This window comes from Sciurus vulgaris (genome assembly GCF_902686455.1).
Source record: "Sciurus vulgaris genome assembly, chromosome: 15".
NCBI classification, from domain to species: domain Eukaryota; kingdom Metazoa; phylum Chordata; class Mammalia; order Rodentia; family Sciuridae; genus Sciurus; species Sciurus vulgaris.
Genome location: NC_136476.1, coordinates 84,729,536 through 84,752,157, shown reverse-complemented (window position 1 = coordinate 84,752,157; position 22,622 = coordinate 84,729,536). Strand labels below are relative to the sequence as shown.

Below are 22,622 nucleotides of genomic sequence, written 5' to 3'. Positions count from 1 at the left end.
GGTTCTTCTCTTTTTTTGGGGGTAGGAGTAGGTACTGGGGATGGAACTCAGAGGCTCTTTATCACTGAACTATATCCCCCAGTCCTTTTTATTTTATTATTTTTTTAAATTTTGAGACAGGGTCTCGCTAAATGCTGAGAATCTCACTAGATTGCTGAGGCTGGCCTCAATCTTGCGATCCTCCTGCCTCAGCCTCCTGAGTTGCTGAGATTGCAGGTGTGCGCCTCTGCACCCAGCTCTCTTCTCTGTAACATAAAACGAACCATGTAAAATGTACCATTTGGAGACTGAGGCTGTAGCTCGATGGTAGAGCGCTTGCCTAACTATGCAAGGCCCTGGGTTCCATCCCCAGCACCACACAATTAGTAAACAGCACAGCCGAGTGCTATTAGTACAGTCCCACCACTGTGCTCCCTGAGCCTTGTCCACCTCCAACACGTGGCCTCCGGTCTGGCTTCTTTCCCTCAGCATGGAGCTTTCGAGGTTCACCTGTGTCGTGGCAGGATCAGGAGGTCCTTCCTCCTGGTGGGCGAGCCACGGTCCCCTGCGCCCTGCATCTTCTCTTACTGCTGGACCTGGTGGCTGAGCCACCTGCTTTCCCTTGCTCCCAAGAAGAGACAGGCTCCTTGGTTTTCCTGACTCAGGAAATCACGGAGCTGGAGAGTGGGGGGAACTGAGATTCCGCAGGAGAAGCTACCATGTCTTTGGTGCTTATCACATACCAGGGGCCAGGTCACGCGCCTGCAGCCCCATGGCTGGAACAGTGACCCTCTGAGATGGGAACAGCCACCTCTATCAGAGGCCAGCCGTGGGGCCAGGCAGAGCACAATCCCTGACCCAGCCTCAGGCCCCACATCTCTAAAATGAGTGTGTTAGTTGTACCTTGAATCTGATGACTCTGTGATTTGCCTAGTGTGGGTGGGAAGACAGTGCTTGCCCAGAGACCCAGTGGCCATGACCCGATCTGGCTGCTGTCCTTAAGAGGGGAGGCACCATCCCTGAAGGCCATCTCGGCTCTCTGGGGAGTGGGTGTTGGGGACCAGGCTGGTTCGCTGCTGGACAGCTCCCCACACTAACCACTTGCGCCCATCAGTGGGTGCCCGTGTCTTGTTCCCACCCAGCTGGGTGTTTCTGTCAACAAGCCACCTGAGCTTTCACTCCTAGCTGAATGATCACCAGAGGCAGGTGCTTGGGGCCAGGCCCCAGTTATCGGTTCCTGTGCCAGCCTGCCTGTCAGCCTGCCCCGTTCAGAGACTCACCGACCTCTCCCCTGGCCCTCTCCCCAGCAGGAGACAGGCAGCCAGGCCCCTCGGGGCACCCCAGGAAGCAGGGGAGCAGGAGTCGGGACCTGGAGCCAAACTCCTGAGACAAGCTGTCTCTTATCTTAAGCTAGATTCTTTTGGATATAAGGGACATAAATTCAAATCAAATTAGCGTCTGCGGTTGTGGCCATGTCAGGCATGGTACTAGTCCCTGTTGGCTCATCAGTGAACCAAAGACCCTGCTCTAAACAGCTGGCAGGTGGTAAGGGTCTAGAGAACCCAGGTGGTGTGTCCTTGGAGCCCTGTGCTATGGAAATCAAGCAAACTAGGGGCAGGAGAGGCCCAGGGCCACTCACAGAGCTGATCAGGTGTTCAGGCCAGCCTCCTGCAAGATCAGATCGGAGCAAACACTTGAGGGAGATAAGGCGTCAGCCCGAGGGCGCCGGGAGAAGAGAACTCAGGCACAGAGATCAGTCAGAGCGGAGGCCCAGAGGCAGGACTGTGGCCTTGCTTGAGAGGACAGTGTGGCTGGGAAGCCATAGAGGAGGAGCATAGAAAGAAGATGGACACCAGATGGGAGGGGCCCGGTCCAGACTTCGACTTTGGCTGTGAGTGAGCCGGGAGCCATGGCGAAGTTTGGAGGAAAAAAAAATGTAATTTGACTGTTTTTTTTTTTTTTTAAACAAAAAAGGAAAGCCCTGGACTTCTAGGCCTGGTGAGTCAGAGGCTGGGGCCTCCTTCTCTCCTGGACGCAGGTTCCCTTCACACAGAGGAGGTGCGTGGCAGACCAGAACTATTCACAGTCTTGCTTTGGGGGTCACTTTATCCAAGTCAGCATATAAACTTGCAGGCAAGGTCTCTGATTGGCCCTGCTTGGACCAACCCTTGTGGCCAAACAGTGATGGCTGGGCTTGGGTCCCTCCACTTACTGGAGGCCACGCTGGAGGGCACTGTTTGGCAGTCCCACCAGGATGACTGTCCGTGGACACAGTTCCTGAAAGAAAGGGTATGATTTTCCAGAAGGGAAGAGGCAGGGGTGAGCCGGCCCACAAAGCAGCAGCACCTCACTGAGTCCTTCATCCCGAGGGAGTCCAGGGCCTCCTCTGGTGGGCCTCCGCCCAGGAGGCTGCGGAGCGTGGGAACGTGCCCTGGGAGTTCCTGTGCGGCCACACACCCCGCGTCACAAACGCTGCTCCTTGCGTGGGACCACTCCAGTGCAGGTCTGACTTCAAGGGCCACCTTGCCACCATCAATCTTCCCTTTCACCACCGGGCACTGCTTCCCCGCTCAGCAGCCCTCCAGGCGGGGCGGCTTCCTCCTCCCCAGGCCTCCTCTGAAGTCGCAGACAATCAGCCAGCGGACTTTGAGATCCTCAGGAAACGCAGGAGGGAGGCAGCTGGAATGGGCCCCGGGGCTGCAGCCCTTCTGAACCGAGGGTTGCAGAATCCAAAGGGGAGAAAGAAAGAGCGGCACATGCCAAGCGTCAGGAGGGCGGGGGACTCTCGTGCAGTACCCGCCTGTGTCGCCAGCACGTGACGAGGTTCCAGAGGCTTCTGCCCTCATCTCCGGGCCTCCACCTCCCAGCTCAGCAGGGGCCCCCATCCCCCTGAAGGCAAAGAAAGCGAAACTGAGAGAAGTCGCCCCACCACCTCCCAAAATGTGGGTAGCAGCTCCCAGTGACTGAAATTCCTGGCCAATGATCAGAGGAGGGCGATCCTTCCTGTTGGGCCTTGGCACAACTGGCTCATTTCAGCAGATGACGAGGAAAGATTTCTACCCCGGAGTCACGTACCTCCGTCACGAGAATTTCCTTGAAAAGTCCCTCTTGCTTTTGGCTCAAGGTAACCTCACCATGGAGCCCTTTATTCTTTATTTATTTTACTTTTTGATGCTTGGGATGGAACCCAGGGCCTGTGTGCTCTGTCACTGAGCTGTGCCCCTAGGCCCTACAACTGAGGGTTTTTTTTTTTTTTTTTTTTTGTAGCAGGATTTAACCCAGTTGTATCCCTAAGCCACATCCTCAGGCTTTTTTATTTTTTATTTTGAGACAGGGTCTCACTCAGTTACTTAGTGCCTCACTGAGTGGCTGAGGCTGGCTTTGAACTTGTGATCCTCACGCCTCAGTCCCCTGAGCCGGGATTACAGGTGTGTACCACCATGCCCAGCTCCCAGCCCTTTTGATTTTTTAATTTTGAGACAGGGTCTTGCTAAGTTTCCAAGGTTGGCCTCAAACATGCCATCCTCCTGCCTCAGCCTCCACAGTGGCTGGGCTTACAGGCATGCGCCACTGCGCCCAGCCAAATAAACTTTTTGATGAGGGGACAGCCACCCTCAGCAATCCCCCCAGCTGGGGTCCAAGAAAGGCAGGCACCCTCTGTTCCCAGATGAAAACATCGATAAGGAGCACGCTCCCTTGGCTCCTGTGACATGCAGCCAGAAATGAAATATGTATCAGGACATCCCATGCCCGCCATGTCCTGCCCCTGAAGATGGCCTCCCATTTGTCTAGTGGGGGCCCGGCCTGGCAACTTATGCTCTGGAAGCATGACTCTCAGTTTATCAAGCACATCTTTGGTCCAGTAAAGAAATACTTGGCACATGGTGAACAGGTGAGAAGCCACCCCTCACTGTCCCCAGCAGCAGGGCAGGGATTTCCAAGTCTCTTCCTCCTGACAAGCTGACTGAACAGGGACTATAGCCCTATTTTGAGGAGGCAGAAACTGAGGCTCAGGGGCTCTGACTGAAGGAGAACCTACTGTGTGCCTGGTACTTAATAATTATGATGTGTAGACACGATTCCTTTTAGTTTCCAAAACTGCTGTGGGAAAGAGCTGATGTTCATCTGCATTTTACAACCAAGAGAACCGGATCAGAGAGGGAATCTGCTTGCCTGGGACCACACAGCTGCAGCTAGGGGCTGGCTCTGGAATCCAGTGCCAGCTGCTCATGGCTGAGGCCAGTCCTTTTTTTGCTCTCTGCTGCTTTGGGGCCCAGGCCAGACCAGTACTGCTGTCCAGCTGGGCCAGTGCTGTCCTTAAGGACTGACTTGGGAGGCTGGTTTTTGTCTCTTCCTAAGGCACCTCCTAAACTGTCAGCAAAGTGAAATGGGGGGGGGGGGGGGGATGGCTAGAGAACGCCTTTGCCAAGGTCCTGCCTAGGCCCCAGGAAGGGAGTGGGACCAGCAGGTGAGGAGTCAAAGGGTCTTAGTCACCAACTGACCATGCTTTCTAGTGAAGAGTTGATGGACCTCTCAGGAAAGAGTCTCCTAGAAAAGCAGGCTTTGGAGAGTGAGGTGCTGCCTCCCATGGCACCGGAACAAGTCACCAGGCTGAAAACAGCAGGGGTCAGCGTCTTGCGTTCTGGAGGTCCAAGGTCTGCAACAAGTCTTTTTGGGCTAAGAACAAGGCATTGGCAGGGCCACGTCCCTTCTAAGGGCTCCAGGGAAGAATCTGTCCTCTCACCTTTCTGGCCAGGTGTGGTGGTGCACACCTGTGATACCAGTGACTTTGGAGGCTGAGGCAGAAGGATAGCAAGTTGGAGGCCAGCATCAGCAACTTAGTGAAACTAACTCAAAATAAAAAATAAAAAGGGCTGGGGATATGGCTCAGTGGTAGAGCACCCCTGGGTTCAATCCCCAATACCAAAAATAAATAAATAGATAGATAAATTAAAACAAAACAAAACAAAACAAAACAAAACAATAAATGGTTCCAGCTTCCAGAGGCCGCTTTGGCTCTGGATGGGAAGCCGGCAGCGCAGCCCCGACTTACCTCCTCTGTCCATTCCTCTTTGCTTCTGACATCTTTCCTCTAATCCTAAGCCTCCCTCATAGAAGGGCCTAGGGTCGCATTGATCTCATCCAGACAGTCCAGGACAGTCTTGAGGTCTTTATCAAATCCCATCTGCAGTTCTTTCTGCCACATAAGGTGACATTTGCCAGTTCAGGGGATTGGAACACGGGCTGTGCATGTATGGAGGGCATTTTCTGGCCTTCAGGTCAGTGTGTGGAGGCTGTGGTTTCAGGGTTGGGGCGAGTGTAGGGCCTGGTTCTCACGCCACTCCCTGCCCTGACCCTTGGGGAGGTAGAAACAGACCAGCAACAGGCTCCGCAGGTGCGGCTCATGCCAGGGGGTCGCCTTGTTGCAGCCCCGGAGGGTGGGTTCAGCCGCACGCCCCAGGTCCCCGATGGGATTTGAAACCGATTTGAAAGTGCTTCCCGGTGTGCCGGGGTGGGTGGTCCAGAGCCAGGGCTGGGGGGCGGACCCGCCCGCGCTCTGCTCTGCAAGCATCGGGGCGCAGAGGTTGCCGTCGGGTGCTGGGGGCGGTGGAGTGGGCGGGGCTGGCTGCAGACCCGCCTCCTCACGCTCCGCCGCTCCTCCCGCTCCCGCAGGAGGCTGCGTCCCGCTCGCGCTCACAGTCACGCCGTCCCGAGCCCGAGCTCCCGCCAGCCGGCCGCGATGCCAACCCCCAGCCTGGCGACGGTGAGCGGACAGGCGCTGCCAGCCTTCCTGCTCTGCAGCACGCTGCTGGTCATCAAGATGTACGTGGTGGCGGTCATCACAGGCCAAGTGAGGCTGCGGAAGAAGGTACGCGCAGCCCTCGGGGCCCCCAGCCCGGGCCGCGCTCGGGGAGGTCGGGGAACCGGGAGCCGTGGCCAAGGTGCGCGTGGGCCAGCGCGTGAGGGCCGCGGGGCCGTGCTGCCCTGCCCTGCCCTGCCCTGCCCAGGCCGGCCGGATCCCGGGGCTTGCAGCCCACTGACTTGCGGGCCGCCAGATTGAGACCCGGCAAGTCCCGGAAGGTGCAGCTGAGGATACAGCACATCCGACCTGGTGGCTTCCCGGCAGGGAGGTCCAACCTCTGGGTGGACTGGGAACCGACGAAACGGGAGGTTGAGAAACTTAAAGTGGAAATTCCCAGCTCCCCGGCAAATGTCGCCTGCGGACCTACTGCAGCCTCGGAGGCCAGGGCGGCCAGGCTCCACCAGGGTGTTTGGGAGGAAATTCCCCTCCAAATCCGAGTCTCTGGTTCAAAATAACAAGAAGAGCGGGGCCAGGGCCGCGGGAGGGGCAACCCCACCCGGTGCGGCAGGCTTTGCCCCGCCGGCGGGTCTGCAGGGTTGCAGCAATCTGGTCAGCACGCAGAGGCGCACCTGTGCATTACCGGCCAGGTGTTTTGATAGACGAGCCTTTTCATCAAGTGCAAGGCGAGGCCGACTGAATTGGATGTGGGTGGGCCCTGGGGGTGGGGATCTTGCCAGAGAACCAGGCTTAGCCCCTCTGGCAGGCACGGGCAAGATTAAAGGCAGGACAGCAGCTTGGTGACAGGACGCCTGGAGGCCCTTGCACACTGGTCACTTCTGGTTCTCCCACCTTGCCCTGCCCTGGGACTTGGAATGCAGGGGCAGCTGCAGTCACTCACAGCCCTTCCTGGGTGGGGGTTGCCCAAGCTGAACATGGACTCCCCACCTTAGTTGTGAGGGTGCAGGGGGAAGAGCCATTTCCCCTGGCTTTCCTGGGTTGGGGGAGGAGACATCACTTTTGGAGGGCCCAGGTATCGGGCTCCTGAGCTCATAGTCTTGGGGGGCAGGGGTTCTGGAGTTCTAAACAACAGGCACAGTGGTTTCCTTTTCTTTCTTTTTTGGTACCAGGGATTGAATCCTAGGGCGCTTTACCACTGAGCTACATCCCCAGTTCTTTTTCTTATTTTGAGAGGGCTGAGCTAAGTTGCTGAGGCTGGCTTTGAACTCGCTATCCTCCTGCCTCAGCCTCCCATGTTGCTGGGGATGCAGGCGTGCACCCCGACGCAGGCCCAGCAATTTCCTTTCAAAAAGGTAAATTCAGGGAAGGGAGGAGGTGACCCTGCCTGGGCCTCTCTCTTGAACTGCTGAACCAGGCAGGAGGAAGCCACCCAAGGGGCTGGCCCGGGCTGGGTGGCAGCTCCTCATGACCAAGCGCTCCCTCTCATTCCTGCCCATGCGCTGTCAGTCAGGAAGGACCTGGGGAAGGGCAGGGAGCAGAGATGACAGATGCAGACTGCCTCCACCCACCTGGGAGCTCAGTGACCCTGTGAACAGGGGATGCAAGGCCCGGCCCTGAGCAGAGCCCTGCCAGTGGCCAGTGTTAGTCCTCATGGTTTACTAGTAGCCCAGCAGCCAGGGTCACTGGGAGAGTGTCCACAGGCCAGGCCTGTGGGCCACAAACACCAAAGGCCCATGCCTGCTAAAGGCAGAGGCCCTTAGGAAGGTGTGTGGATCCCAGGACTCTACATGGGGCGGTCAGAGTTGGCAATGTGCTGGCCTAAGGACCAGCAGAGGGCAGGGCGCACTGCCTGCCTTACCATGAGCCGGATTCACCTCAGGGCAGGGCAGGGGCAGGCCCACCTCCCGGGACAAACCCACCCTCGGGCAGAGTCTTGAGTCAGCGCAGGGTTTGGCACGGATGAGCAATTTAGAAACCTGCTGCTGAGATTCAGGTTCTGCTGTTTCTGCTGTGAGGTTGGCAGGGTCGGCTTTGCCTGGATGGTGGTGGAGACGGGGTGGCGTGAGCCATGGCCTGGGCCTTCCATGACTTGTGTGTGGTCTGATGTCTCTGCTCTCCAGCGAGAGAGACGGGTGTTCACTGGGCGCCTCCTCGTGCCCCGGCCTCGTCCTCCAGGTCTCTCCCGTGGGCTCAGGAGCTCCATTTCCTCCTGAACTTCCTGAGGAGGAAGCTGAGGCACAGGCGAGGTCTAAGGCTCTGGGGGCTTTTGCTTATTGAACCCAGGATCTCGTGCATGCCAGGCAAGGGCTCGGCCTCTCAGCCACACCCTAGCCCTCTAACTACTTGGGAAGCATTTTTCCACTTAATTTTTAGTTATTTTGCAATTTAGAAATTGCAAAGACCTTGACGTGCTACCACAGTGCCTCCAGCTCCCTGCAGGAACATTTTGCTTTTGGTATTGTTACTGAAAGCTCAGTCCTCATCTCCGATGCCAATCCAATGTCTAAGACAAGGTTTTGAAAAAAAGGAAAAAGAGGTTTTATTGCTTTACTAGCAAAGGGAAAGTATAGGGGCCTCCTGTCCCAGAGGCTGTGATTCTGCCCATCAGCAGGAACAGGGGACATTTAAAGAGCGACTCAAAGGTTACGTTCCCATGTTCTCTGGAGTTGTAATTTACTGTTAATCTGGGAGATAGTCATTTCTGAGATTTGGTGCCATTCCCAAAGCCTGGATTATTTTGTCACTGTGGTGTGCGTGTGCTCAAGGACAGATAACGGCCTAGGATGGGGAAGAAAGGTGATCCTGTTTCCCCTGAGATGAGGGAGGGGGAGAGATTAGGGAGGAGCAGGGAGAGAGGGAGAGGAAGAAACGCCCTTATCAAAAATAAGTCACGGTGACAGAGCAGCAAGGGCTGTATTCAAAGAGCGGAGGGGCCCACCGTGGCAGCCTCGGGACCTCTGGTGTCCTCTGCAACTTTGTCTTGGGGCCCTGTCCCTTGCGCTCTGTGCTTCAGCTCAGCTGGTTTTCTGTTCTGCAAACTGGTGCAGTGTCTTCCCATCTTGGGCTCCAGCGTCCTGCGCCGGGGGGTGTCTGACCTCCCAGCCTCAGCTTTGGTGCCACCCTGTCTCAGCAGCTTCTCCCACCCCAGAGTCACCAGGTCCCCATGAGCGTTCCCCAGGCCGAATCTGCCTCCCCTCCTTCCTCTGCTGAGGAGGGGCTCGCGGGTGCTGGTTGAGTTGGGGGTGTGACTGCAGCTCTGTGGTGCCCCTGGGAATCGGTCCTTGGCTAAACAGGACGGGTGCCCAGAGGTCCCTGTGGCGCAGGGTGAGTCTCGGCTGATGTGTTGCAGGCTTTCGCCAACCCCGAGGACGCCCTGAGGCACGGAGGCCTCAAGTACTGCCGGAGTGACCCCGACGTGGAGCGCTGTCTCAGGCAAGTGCCCTCAGGCCTGGCCCCAGCCTGCCCGCTCAGGTCCCCTCCCCAGCCCAGGGCCTTGCGGAGTCCCAGGAGGCTGAGGTTCTCCGTGTTCCTTCATCCCTCTGACAGTTTTAATTCATTGACTGATTTAATTTCTAATTAATCTTGAAAAAAATAATACATGCTCATGCCTCAGTTACGCAGTTAGCCAAGGATGCTCAGAGAAAGTTTAGTCTCCCTCCCGCCTCCCACCTCGGGTACTGCCCAGTGTGACTCTGCAGCGCTGGTGCTGTGACCAGAGTCTCAGCCTCTTCCCTGGAGGCTCCGTCCCTGCTCTGAACCGCTCTGAGCCTCAGAGCGGAGGCTGTTTCTGGAGGCTCACGGAGGGGCCTCTTGAGTCACATGGGCTGTGGATTCTGAGTTACTGCTCTGTGAGGCCGCGGCCTGCAGCTCTGCTGGCCAGTCCTCCCAGGGGCCTCTGGGTCCATAGTCTTCTTCAGTGAACAGAGGGCAGCCACACTCTGTTCCTCCACATGTGTGTGCCACACTGCAGGTGTCAGGAGATTGCCCGTGGGCACACCTCCCACCCCACTGGTTCCCGGGGCGGCACGCCTGGTGGTGATCCCTGCCCGCGAGAGGGTGCCACCACATCCCGCGTTTTTATCCCCAGGGAAGGTGAACATCTTTGATGCTTAACCTTCCCCAGACACAGTCTTCTCTTATTTAAAACTCAAAAATACTCATTGCAGAAAATTTGGGTGTTACTGAAAATACAGAGAGCCAGGGAATCTACCCAGTCCTGACCGCTGCTGACATCGTCTTTGTCTTCTGTGTCCAAGTATGGCTCATAAAGCCCATCGACACAGTCAGGGTTCTGATCTTTTCCAGTGAGTATTATGTCATGAGCACCTTCCATGACAGTAAATGTGCTCAAAAATGATTCTTAAAAAGTGCCTGTGTGCCAGGCAGCAGGGCTTATGCCTGTAACCCCACTTGCTCGGGAGGCTGAGGCAGAAGATCTCAAGTTAGAGGCCAGCCTCAGCAACTTAATGAAACCCTGTCTCAAAATAAAAAGTAAAAAGGGCTGGGGATGGGGCTTGGTGGTTAAGCACCCCTGGGTTCAATCTCTAGTACCAAAAAAAAAAAAAAAAAAAAGTAGGGGCGCTGGGTAAAATTCCCTCAGAGACTAAATACTGAGGTCACATAGGCAGGGCCACTACTGAGGTCTAGAGCATTTTCTGCACAGTCCTTTCTCACCAGCGGACGAGAGTGAGGTGGTCACACCTCCAGGGGGTGGAGGGAGGGTCTGAGGAGTTGGATGGGGGCAGCTGGACAGGGGTGAGACAGGAGGCAAACCATCACACATTCTCAGCACGTCCCCATGCGTCACAGGCGGAAATGGGCGGGATGCCATCCCTTCAATAATAGGAACTTTTCTTCTGCAAAGAAAGTCTGTGGGTTTTTTCCTTATGTTTTTCTTAGCCATTGACAATAGTATACACACTTGTGGTTTTAAGAAATGACAGAGATGTGTCATAGGAAGTGAAGTTCGTTGCTGTGCTACCCTTTCTAACAGCACTACAGTATATAACCCTCCGTATGAGCTCCATCCATCCATCCACCATTTGGTGAGCACCTACTATGTGCAAGACCCTGCACCACGCACTACCTGTTTTTCCCTGAGCTAAGCTTTCCCTGCACCTGGCCCCACATTGCTGACCCTTGGGCCACCCTCATCCCTGGGGACCCTCCAACTTCTGGGCCCTGGGGAGGGACAAGACCAGTGGTCCAGGCCACCGTCAGGAGGATGCGTTGTGGCTGCTCCCAGTGGTGAGACGTGTCTGGGACAGCCAACAGACCTGCGTTGCCACCCACCAGGTACAAGTTTTCCTTCTTAACAGAACGACCCCCCTCCTCTAGTACTGATGCTTAAGTGATGGAACTCAGCACTTGTGAGGATGGCTTATCTAATGATGCTTTCTATCCATTCACCGAGGATGTGTTGGGGACCTACTTTGCACCAGGTCACACACCTGGGTCCCCGGGGCTCCTCCTCTGCCACCTGACTTCACAGAACAGCCTGGAAGCTTGAGGGTGCAGAAGTACGAACCACATACTGCTGTCCACCACTTGAGAACTGGCTGGAACCCAGGAGGGGGACCCCAGGGGAAGTCGTTAGCTAAATATTAGCCGAAGGCTTCTGGTGCACTAGGAGTGCGCCCCGCCCACTCCGGAAGCCATTTCAGCCTTGGTTCCTGGAGTACGAATCTGCCTTGCAGATTAGCTCACACCAGAGCCACAATTCCAGCCTGGCTTCTGGAGACGGCAGGGACCAGGTTGAAAAGATGAAACCTGGTCACCACGTTCCCGTACACCTGTCCGCGTTTCCTAGCGATGGGTAGGCACTTAACCACCGAGCTCTAGCCCAGCGCCTTATAATTGTTCCTCTTTAGATAAGATCTTCCCCAGGCTGGCCTCGAGTAGAGGTCCTCTTGCCTTGGCCTCCTGAATCTTTGGCATTACAGGCACATGCCACTGTGCCTGGTGCAAGGGGTGTTTTGACCAAAATCTGAAGCTGTGTGGCTTTCCTGGTGGTCCCTGAGAAGAAAGGTGAACGCTTCACCCAGGCTTTTGGATATTTCTGACAATTTGGAATGTGGACTCTTATTATTTCTATTTTATTTTATTGTGGTACTGGGGATTGAAACCCGGGGCAGGTTGCCACCGAGCTACATACACACCCAGACCTTTTTTGTTTTATTTTGAGACAGGATCCTGTTATGTTTCCCAGTCTGGCCTTCAACGAGTGCTCCTCCTGCCTCAGCCTCTGAGCTGCTGGGATTACAGGGTGTGCCACTGTACTTGCCTGGAATGTATAGTTTTGTTTTCTGTGGCTTTTTTTTTTTTTTCTTTTTTAAATCAGGGATTGAACCCAGAAGTGCTTAACCACTGAGCCACATCCCCAGCCCTTCTTATGTTTTTTTTTGAGCAGGGTCTCACCAAGTCGTTTAGGGTCTCACTAAGTTACTGAGGCTGGCTTTGAACTGACGATCCTCCTGCCTCAGCCTCCGGAGCCCTGGGGTGACAGGTGTGGCCATCATGCCTGGCTGCAATGCACAGTTTTAATCGAAGAGAACTGGTTTGTCAGGGCATTGGACCCCAAAACGTCAGCCTAGAAGCCCCTTAGATGTCACCCCATGAGGTCACTTTGCAGATGGTGGACCCAGGCCCAGAGAGACTGAGACTTGCCGGAGGTCCCGGCGGGCTGGTTCCCAGCGGCCGGAGGCAGCGGCGAGGCCCCTTTCTACAGCACCACAGAAATGCTTTTTACCCACTTGACCCGGCGGCAAAACCAAGATGGCCATTAACATCTGCGTCCAGCCCAGGTGGTGGGAACTGAAGGCGCACCTCGGGGTGTCCCCGCTGGGCTTTCTGGGTACACGCACGGCGCTCCTGGCAGCATCCCGAGGAGGGCGCTGTGGCCTCTCAGGAAGAGGCCGAGGGCCAGGGCTGGGCGGCCCCTGAGCTGCCCCAGCCCTCCCTCTGGGCGTCCCTCGCGTCGCCAAGCAGCTGCACCGTGGTGGGGAGCAGGTGGGCGGGGAGAGCTGCTGAGCGGCCAGCAGCGCCCCCGCTGCGGACCCCTCCCCACGGCGGTCGCCTGTCCCCGTGAAGTGCTCTGTGTCCCCGTGCTGTTGGCGGCGGGGGTGGCCGTGCTGCTGGAGCCCAGCAAGTCCCGTCTCGTGGGCTTGGTGACTGAGCTTAGAAACCTGTTATTGGGATGACACATTTCGCCCAGCGCCTCCCTACGTGACTCCCTCGGCGTCTGCACCGGGATCTGCGGTCGGCCGGCCGGCGGAGGGACTTTGCTCAGAGGCCCTCATCTCCCCTCGTCCGCCTCCCGGGGGCCCAGGGCCGGGTCAGAGCCCTCCCTGCCCCTTGCTCCCACGCTGGGGACCTGACCTGGTGGCTGCCCCGTGGCTGGGCTAGGAGGCAGCGGTTTCCAAGCTGGGGGCTCCGCAGGGCCCCTGCTGGCCGTGTGCTCCGCGCCTGTGCTGCAGGGAGACATGGCCTTTGGACGGAAGCTCTCCCCCAGTTTCGCCTTTTGAATGGGATGATTGAACCCAGGGGTGCTTAACACTGAGCCACTTCCTCAGCCATATATATACATATATATGTATATATATATATATATATATATATATATATGTATATATATAATTTTTTTCTTTAAATTTTGGGACAGGGTCTCGCTGAGTTGCTTAGAGCCTCGCTAAGTTGGCTGAGGCTGGCTTTGAACTTACCATCCTCCTGCCTCAGCCTCCCCAGCCTTTGGGATTACAGGCGCCGGCCACTGCACCTGGCACAGTGTTGTTTTTCCTAGATGAACATGCAGTTCTTGAACAGTCTTCAGGTGGCACGGCCTTGTGGTCACTACAGGGCAGCAGACCTTGTTTTGAGACGTGCTTAGCTCACTGGGGTTTCCGAGGGTGCCCCTCCAACTCGTGTGTGGTGGATGCAGGTGGTGGGGGCTCCCTAGGGTCCTGGGGTGGAGTGATTTGGGGGAAAACCCACCATTTCCTTCCTGACTTCCAAGCGAGGTAAGGGACTTGTTTCAGGAGTGGCTGTGGCGTCGGCCTGGCCCTCCTCCCTCCCTGGTCAGCACCCCAGGCTGCATCCCCTGCTCTGCCTGCTTTTTTCCTGGCCAGGCAAAATGCTGTGGCCCTCGCCTAAGATTCCTCTTTCCAATGGAGGAGGGAGGAAGCCTCCAAGTCCATCACCATGCAGGGGCTGCTGGGCCGGGCCTGGCCTGGTGACCCAGAATCACTGGTGAGGTGCATTCCAGCTGGCAGGCCTCGAGAAGGGGCTTCTGTTCCAGCAGAGTCCCCACATCGTACACATGCAGCCCGTCTTTGGAGGTCATGGCTAGGGCACTGGGCGCCTATTTATTTGCCCACCCAATGTGGCCACTGTGGCTTCTGGTGTTCGCTTGGAATCTAACTTACCATGCAACCTCTCCATCCTCCACAAAGGAAGCTGACCTCCGGAGGGGCCACGGAAGTGTGGGCCAGCGCTGGCAGAGCCCGGGAGAGTTTTCTTTCTTGGTCATGTATTTTTGGTGGGGTAGTGGCCAGCCTCTCTGCCACACATAGGCAGACAGTCCCTTTAAACAGAAGAGTGGGCAGTGCAAAGTGGGCTTTTCAGGCTCTGGAGGTAGGCTGCAAACAGCCGGCATGGGCCCATCTTGCTATCATCCCTGGGGAGTGGCTCTTGGATTTCAGAGCAGGAGACAGACAGACAGCTGGACGCAGGGGAGGCCGGAGCCTGCACGCGGGAGGCGGGCACCGGTTCCTGCTGGCAGAGGAGTCTGGAGTCCCAGCTCCACCCCGCCAGCCCTGACCCCACTTTTCCTGCCTGGCGTCCAAGGGCCAGAGGGACAATGCGGGAGAGTGGCAGGGGCTGGGTCCCCATGATCCCTAAGCTGCGGTGTGCAACCCCCACCCCCTACCGACCTGTTCACAGGCTTGGTTGTCTGGGGCAGAAGCAGGAGCCACTGTCCCTTGACTCCGCAGTGCTGCTTTGTCCTGGCCAGGAAGCGATGCAAATGCCTGGCACCCCTGGAAAGCCCCCAGTGGGCCGGGGCCCTACGGGGGCACAGTCCCAGCCTCCTGACATTCTCAGAGTGGCTGTGTCCCCAGCCCTGACCCCGGCTGACCACACCCGTTTGCCTCCCCAGAGCCCACCGCAATGACATGGAGACCATCTACCCCTTCCTCTTCCTGGGCCTGGTCTACTCGTTCCTGGGGCCCAGCCCTGTGGCCGCCTGGACACACTTCCTGGTCTTCCTCCTGGGCCGCCTGGCGCACACCGTGGCCTACCTGGGGAAGCTGCGGGCGCCCATCCGCTCCGTGTCCTACACCCTGGCCCAGCTGCCCTGTGCCTCCATGGCCCTGCAGATCCTTTGGGAAGCAGCCCGCCACCTGTGACCAGCAGCTGACGCCTCCTCAGCCACCAGACCATGGGCAAGAGCCGCCATGACTGTCCCTGGGGACCCCGTGTCCCTTCCAGATGGTGATGGGCTCCAGGTCCTGGCTCCTCAACCTGCTGAGGGTGTGGATCCTTGAGCCCAGTGGTCCTGTGTGCGTGTGTGTGTCTTAGCCCTGTGGATTCCTGGATAAAGTGACCCATTGCAGAACTGATGGAAATCCTTCAGTTCAATACCAGCCTTAACCCCCTCCCTCCTTGAGTGACCACAGGGGAGACTGAAGTGTGGACTTCACAGGCCCATTCCAGAGACCCTGGCCCTCTGTGTTTTGTAACAGTCAGCAAGAGGGCCCAGGCAATGGGCAGGCCTGGGAGGGCCAGTCCCCTCCAGAGATAGGGCCAGGGGCGGGCAGGGTGCTTGCGGCCCCTTTGGAGGAAGGAAGTCCACAGGGCGGGTGGGGTTATGCTTCTGGGTTCCCTGCGAACACTTTTTTGCCATCTGCCCAAATTCCTCTGCTGGATTCCTCTCTGGCTCAGGCGTGGATGGGAGGGTTCGAGGCCAGGGCAGCCTTCTCTAAGGCTTCACTCCCTCCAAGGGGCTGTCAGTCAAGGACAATGGGCTTTGAGTGACCAACCACTAAAAGGAACTTTCTGGCTCCTTCAGTATCTGTGAGGTTTGAACACTGCGGATTTCCACCCCTGTGGGGATCGTGTGTGCGTGTCTCCTCTCCTAGGTTCTGGTCTACATGTGTGTGGTAGTTTTTAATCATTAAACAGCAGGGTCTGACCCGTGTGGCCACCACCTATCCTCTCCTGTTTGACCTGGTGTCTGCCGCTACTCACCTGGCCTGGCACTGCAGCTTGCTGGGCATTTTGCTGGCAGGTGTCTGGGCCCACCTGGCAGGACACAGTCTCGCACACGGAGACCCCTGCCGGGTGTTCGGTCACACAGCCGTCGGCTGCTCCAAGCCAGCGTCCTTCCTCCTGCCCCGGGCAGGAGAAATGGCACCTGGTTTGGGGGTTCAGAATGCCGACTGCCCCAACCAGGTCGCCTCCAACTTCATGGCCTGACGCCATCAGCTGCAGGACACTGAGGCTCCAGGAGGTGGACACCGTGAGGTTCGGGGTCAGCTCCAGCCCAGGCTTCTGGGCTCCAAGCCCCTGTTCTGAACCACCAGGCTATGGTGCCCTGCCCTCCATGGAGGACCGCCCTGCCGCTGCAGGCTCTGCTGCCTGGTGATGAGACTGCCTGGGGGGTCCTCAGGGCTGCAGGGCTCGGGACCCTAGGCCTCAACAGGAGGCCACCCGTTCTGGGGGTGGGCAACACTGACCCCTGGTGGTGAGAGGGAGCCTCTGCTCCTGGGCTGTGGCTGCTTCGGCTGTGGCGGCCGCACCTGCGCCTGGAGAGAAGCTGAGACCTGGGCGGGTTGCGTGGCAGCTTGGGGCTGGACACAGGCCCTCTCCACACTCTCCACACTCGCCGGCTCCTTCAGACAATCCCTGGAGGAGGCGTTTCTGCCTTTGAGATGAGGGGGTAAGCAGCGTGGAGAGGCGGCCTGCCCGAGCTCCCTGCCCCAGGAGGGCAGGCTCCCGTCTCAGAACCTGCCATGTGCTGGGGCCTCTCATCTCACATGTTCCTCCAGGAAGCTGGGCAACATCAGCCCTGTCCCCTGCAGCTCCCGGGGTGGGGGCAGCATGGCTCCAAGGGCCGAGCTCCTGCTGGGGTGGGAGCCCAAGGGAGGGTCCTCACCCTGCTGGGGAGGGTCCGCTTCCCCGGGGCCACGACCTTAGGTGGTGGAGTAAGTCCGCTGGTTTGGGTGGGGATCTTTTTGTCTAGGGACTGGACGCAGGGGTGCTTCACCACCGAGCCACATTCCCAGCCCTTTTTTCATATTTTGTTTAGAGACAGGGTCTTGCTAATTTGCTGAGGCTGGCTTTGAACTCGGGAGCCTCCTGCCTCAGCCTTCTGAGTCACTGGGATTACAAGCGAGTGCCACCACACCCGACTGGCAGGGAATTTCAAATGTGGACATCCCAGAGCAAGGACAGAAGCGCTCCTCCGTTGCGGGGTCCCTGGGGCTCAAGACTTCTAAGTACAGGAAAGGTGTGGGTAGACAGGCGCGCCTCTTCAGTCCTGGGTGGCGCCCTGTGAGGCGGGGACAGCCTGGGGACCCCTCGGGAGGCAGAGCTCAATTCCTACAGACCTGGGGCCTCTCGGGTCCCCACACGTGCCTCGGGAGATCACTGCCATGGAGGATGGGCCTCCAGGCTGGCCAGAGTGGAGGAGGGACCCATCTCCGCTGGGGAGAGGCGTCGTTTGAATAGCAGCCTGAAGGATGGATGGGATTTAAAAATTAATTCCATGTTCTCACAAGTAACGGGCAAAGTCTAAGGTCTAGAAACCACAGAAAAGCTCAAAGCGGAAACCACAGGCCTGCGAGGGCCCCTGCACCCACCCTCGTCCCCGCAGCCACCACTCACCCAGAGCCTGGGGTGCCTGCTACTTGTGTGCAGAGCTTCCGGGGCTGTGTCCCACGCAGAGGAGGCCCGTCCTCCTGAGGAGAGAGGCCCCGAGGTCGCGGCACCACCCTGTGGCGGTGCTGGGGACGTGGGGCCCTGGGAACGGAGTGCTGTGCCCCAGGGCCGCCCAGCCCAGGTCCTGGCCGCTGTCTTCTCCATAACCTGGGCTCTCCTAGGACGCATCCCCGGGGACAGGCCGGGGTCTGGGCTGTGCCCTGGTGCCGTGTCCCGGCTGCAGGCCCCTGGGCACGCCTCGGTGAGCGAATGGATGCGTGATCAGCCGTGTCCACTCCACAGGGACAGAGATGCAGAGTCATTTTGATCCAGAACGGAATTCCACCACAAGGCATCAGTTCTGCAGCTTCTGGCACCATGGAGCCGGGGCATGGTTCAGATGTGGGGTGTCCATGCTCAGGGGCTCGCGGGCACGCTCCTGTCCTGCCTGAGGTCTCCCTGCCGGGCTCTCCGTGGTTCTGAACACGGGTTTTAGCCACACCCTGGCCTCCGCCAGCCTGGATGCCCTCCTCATTTATTAGTTGGCCCCTGTCGTGGGGAAATGCCTTTCACAGCTGTGTCTCACAAGCTGTGCTTGGACAGTCTTTCTTTTTTCTGTTTTTTGGTACCGGGGATTGAACCCAGAGGTGCTTACCCACCCGGCCACATCCTCAACCCTTTTTTGAGATAGTCTTGCTAAGTTGCTTAGGGCCTCCCTAAATTACTGAGGCTGGCCTCAAACTTGTGATCCTCCTACTTCAGCCTCCGGTCATTGGGATGACAGGCCTGAACCACTGTGCCCACGGCATACCTGTTTTTCATGGCTTGTGGGTACGTCTCGTTCTCCAAAAGGGTAGTTCCAATTTGGAGAAGATTTCAAAAAGAGTTTTGTCAGTTTTTCTGCCCAAGTAGAGAAATAATCTCATGTATATAAAAAGAATAGAGACCATCCACAGTCCTGCCTCCCTGAGAAACCCGTGGTCATAGTATGGCTCATGACTTCCCAGACTTTTTACTGCGCATATTAAGTACACAGGTAACACAGGACCCACGACCTGGACACATGCACGGGGCAGGGAGGCCGGGGTAGGCCGCTGCTTCTCCCCCACTCTCTCCATACCTGGGTGCTCGCCAGAGGCCCTGCACGCGGCCACTGCGTGATGGCAGCAGCACCTCTGGGTAGCGGCAGCCACCATCAAGACTTCGATGAGCTTCGCCTTTCACAGTTTAAGTTCCGGAAACAGTGGGAGGTTTCTTTCTATTTTCCAAATATAAAACGACAACATTGAATTGTATCTCTCTTTAAATTAGATCTGGGGACCGTCCAGAATTTACCTGGGGTTTTTAAAGCCTCTACCTGACGTTGCAGCCCTTGAGGAAGGGGCTTTTGCTGGAGAAGGTGGGTGGGAGGACTCGCTGGGACAGGGCCAGGGAAGGAGGGGGCTCAGTGGGCGGAGGGGACCGCGTTGACAGGGCTCTCTGGAGACACAGGGCTGGGATGAAGTGGGATTGTGGCCGGGTGGGGACAGTGGGCTCCAGAAGGAGCAGTGGACACCGGCCTGCGTGCTTGCACATTGCTGGGAGAGCCCTGGGCAGCCAAAGCAGCTTTAGGCTGGGGAGAGACCAGTCAAGCTGAGGTTTAGGGTGAGGAGCCTGGTGCGGTGCAGGTGGGCTGTGTCTGTGGCCAGGCAGGGAAGTGGAGCAGAGGGCTCGTCCTCTGGTCTGCCCTGAGGCAGGCCCGGGGGCGCCGCTGTGCACCGCAGAGAGCAGGGCTGGGCTGCCACGCCCCGTGCCTGCTCAGGACCACTCTGCGTTGCTGGGTCAACACTTACCAATGTACACACACGTGTGATCTCACGGTTTCTCTAAGCCAGGAGATGGAGCTCAGCTGGGTCTTTCTGCTCTGGGTCCCACAGGGGTGTCCTCAAGGTGTCACCTGGCTGAGGTTCCACATGAGGGTCTTCCTCCAGCTCATTGTATGGTAGGCACATTGGGAACCTGTGGTGTAGGGATGAGGCCCTGGCTCCTAGCTGAGTTCACAGCATGGCTGTTTGCTTGTTCATGGTCAGCACAAGGGTATCTGCTCCCAAATCTCAGGAGAGACCTGCATCATCTACTAAGGGACTCACCCGATTAGTCCAGACCCACCCAGGACTACTTCCCTTTTGATTAAGTCAAAGGCAACTGATATGACCCTTAATTACATCTGAAAATTCCCTTCACCTTGCCACCACCTGTTAGGTGGGAGCTAGTCTTGGTTTCCACTCACGCTTATACTAAGGTGGGGTGACCTGGGGTGGCACCATGGGACCATCTTAGCATTTTGCTTAGTGGAGTCCCTTTCTGACCTTGAGGGGCTCATTCCTCACCTCCTATTCCAAGTTCAACCCATTCCACTTCTAATGCATGAGCTAAGAATTAAGAGGTTCTCGAATACACTGTTTCCAACACTTGCAGTTTAAAAGGGGACTACCAGCCGGGCACAGTGGCAAGCGCCGACAGGCCCAGCAACCCGGAGACCGAGGTTAAGGGGGGGAAAAGAAAAAGAAAGCTCACTGACCTTCATTTTTGGATAGTTTTTATTTTTCTACGAAGTTATAATAACGTGCAGATGGGTAGATTGTGAGCCTCCTCTGTATAATTTAGGCCATCTCTTTTGGTGGCTTCCGGATCTTCCACCTTGCACCTATAAAATATGTGCAAACACCGCTGTGCACGCTGCTTTCCCCTGTTTCGGATTATTTTTCAAAGCGGGCTTAGAGGAAGAATGGCTGGACGGATATTTTCGTGGCTGCTGCAGACTTTTCCAAAATGTTTGTGCTGCTCCTACGCTGGGACCCCTGCGGGGCTTGAGGAGCCAGCCGGCAGCCCGCGCTGCGCACCTTCGCGGCCCCGCAGCGCCCTCCAGCGGTGGACACCAGGAGTGCAGGAGCCAGAGGCGCCTGTCTGGTTTCGTCCCTATGTTTGGTTCCCAAGAAGTGTGGGCACCGAGGGGACAGGATGGAGCCCCTGGACTGGGCGCGCGGGGCTTCCTGGACAGGGAAAGTGCCATGCCACGCCAAGGCAGGGATTATTTTGACCCCTTTAAACCCCACCGTTCACTTTGTCCTCTGTCACCCTGGGTGGTGGGTATCCATTTCACAGAGGAGGAAACCAGTTCTGGAGCAGCGCGGCTCAAGGTCACGGAGGCAGAAACTCTGGCCTCGGTTGCTTTGGTTTGGGTTGTTGCAAGAGTTTTGTCTCCGTGACTCTCTCCCTCGGGGACTTCCCCCGCCCCCGCCCTTTATTTCATATCAGACATAAAAGCGGACACACACAGTGTCCCCTCCCGACCTCAATGGCCAACAGGCAAAGGCAGGCAGGCAGAGGGGCGTGGGGGACTCTGGCCTTGTGGAAAGGGTACCCGGGAGGGCGTCCAGGACCTGTCGGGAGTGCCACCTGGGCACCGGCAGGGTTTGAGGCTGCTGTCCCTGGGGAGGGCCCTGGCGCCACTGCTACCCCCTGAGCAGCATGTGCAAGTGATTAAGCAGGTTTATTTTCTCTGGAGCGCAGGGAGGAAGCGGCATGGCCTCTTCATGGTCCGATGGGCCTGAGCCACGGTGGGAACGGGTCCCTGACTTTCTCCAAAGCTGCTGCTCCTGGGACCCACCTCTCGGGCCCCCCCAGTGGGACCCCATCTCTGGCACGTAGCCCCAACCTTCTCTTCTCATGGCGCCTTCAAGGCATAAAGAGGGGAGGGAAAGGGGGAGGACAGGGTGCACCTCCATTGAGCTCTGGGTCTCCCTGGGTACCGGCAGGGCTGCCATTGCTTGTTCCCATCTAGTGCCTCCAGGCATGAAGGAGGTCACAGTTCCAGGCTGTCCTTGGGGACACTGTTCTGGTCAGGGTGGCCCTCCACACTAGTCTGGATAAAAGGACAAGCCAGTCTCTTCCTCCTGGCACCCTGTCTGAGCTGCTCTCTCCCAGGCACTCATTCCTTCTCTTGCTACCTCCATGATGACCCCCAAGCCCGCCACTCGTCTCTATCTGGTCCTGCCTGGACACCTGCCCCAGCCTCCGCCGGGGCCTGTCTGCCCCCATTCAGCCCACAGTCCCCACTCCACGCGGAAACCAGGAGCAAGTCCCTCCAGCAAGCAACCCCCATGGCTCCCACGGACAGGATGAGGTCCCAAGTTCCAGACCCGGCCCCACCAGCCCCTCCAGCCAGCCTCTCCTCTCCGCCCGCACTCTGCATAGCAAGGCTTCGGAGGGAGGGTCCCCAGGTCTTCACGCACGCTGTTCCCTTAGCCAAAATCAATGTCCTACCCTCCTTTTTGAAGGGTGAACTCTTCTGGGGTTTTTGTTTTGTTTTGTTTTGTTTTGTTTTTGGTATCTGGGATTGAACCCAGGGGCACTTAATTGCTGAGCCACGTTCTGGATCCTTTTTATATTTTATTTTAAGATGGGGTTTTGCTCAACTGCTTAGAGCCTTGCTAAATTGCTGAGGCTGGCTTTGAACTCAAGATCCTCCTGCCTTAGTCTCCCAGTCTGCTGGGATTACAGGTGTGTGCCACTACGCCCAGCAAAGGCGAACTCTTGATCCTTCCAGGCACACCTCCTCCAGGAAGCCTGCCCAGGTGCCTTAGATAGGTCCAGTCCCTCCCTGTGCATCCTTAGACGCCTGCCCTGGGTAAGGTCACTTTGTTGGATGTAACTGTTGGTGTCCCAGGGACCTGACTCTTCTCTGCTCCTCCTGGGGTCTGGGGCAGGAGCCCCAACCCACCTCAGGGGTGTTGCAATACTCAGGGAATGAAGGGTAAACCAAGGCCGAGAGCGCCCCCAGGTGGAGGCCAAGCCGAGCAAGGAATGCAACTCTGGCGGCCCCGCAGCCCCGCGGCTCTGAGCCACCGGAGCCAGCTTCCCAGGCTAGCAGAACGCCCCTCCCCTCCGCCTTCAGTGCCCCTGCGGTGTCCCATGCTCTCCTGCCTGC

General features: G+C 57.4%; 1 protein-coding gene across 1 annotated transcript; it reads left to right on the top strand.

The window, feature by feature from the left end:
• The first annotated feature begins 5,627 nt into the window (after nucleotides 1-5,627).
• Nucleotides 5,628-15,941, top strand: PTGES (prostaglandin E synthase). The gene is made up of 3 exons (XM_079113967.1): nucleotides 5,628-5,848; nucleotides 9,090-9,172; nucleotides 14,892-15,941. Exons 1-3 carry the CDS (start codon nucleotides 5,720-5,722, stop codon nucleotides 15,139-15,141), a joined length of 462 nt encoding a protein of 153 aa, XP_078970093.1. The 5' UTR covers nucleotides 5,628-5,719; the 3' UTR covers nucleotides 15,142-15,941.
• The last annotated feature ends 6,681 nt before the right edge of the window (nucleotides 15,942-22,622 follow it).

What these genes read in the sequence shown, in the direction of transcription:
- PTGES (XM_079113967.1), top strand. Translation starts at nt 5,720, where the DNA reads ATGCCAACCCCCAGCCTGGCGACGGTGAGCGGACAGGCGCTGCCAGCC. An exon ending in AAGTGAGGCTGCGGAAGAAG is followed by an intron (nt 5,849 to 9,089) that starts GTACGCGCAGCC and finishes GATGTGTTGCAG; the next exon opens with GCTTTCGCCAACCCCGAGGA. An exon ending in GACGTGGAGCGCTGTCTCAG is followed by an intron (nt 9,173 to 14,891) that starts GCAAGTGCCCTC and finishes TTGCCTCCCCAG; the next exon opens with AGCCCACCGCAATGACATGG.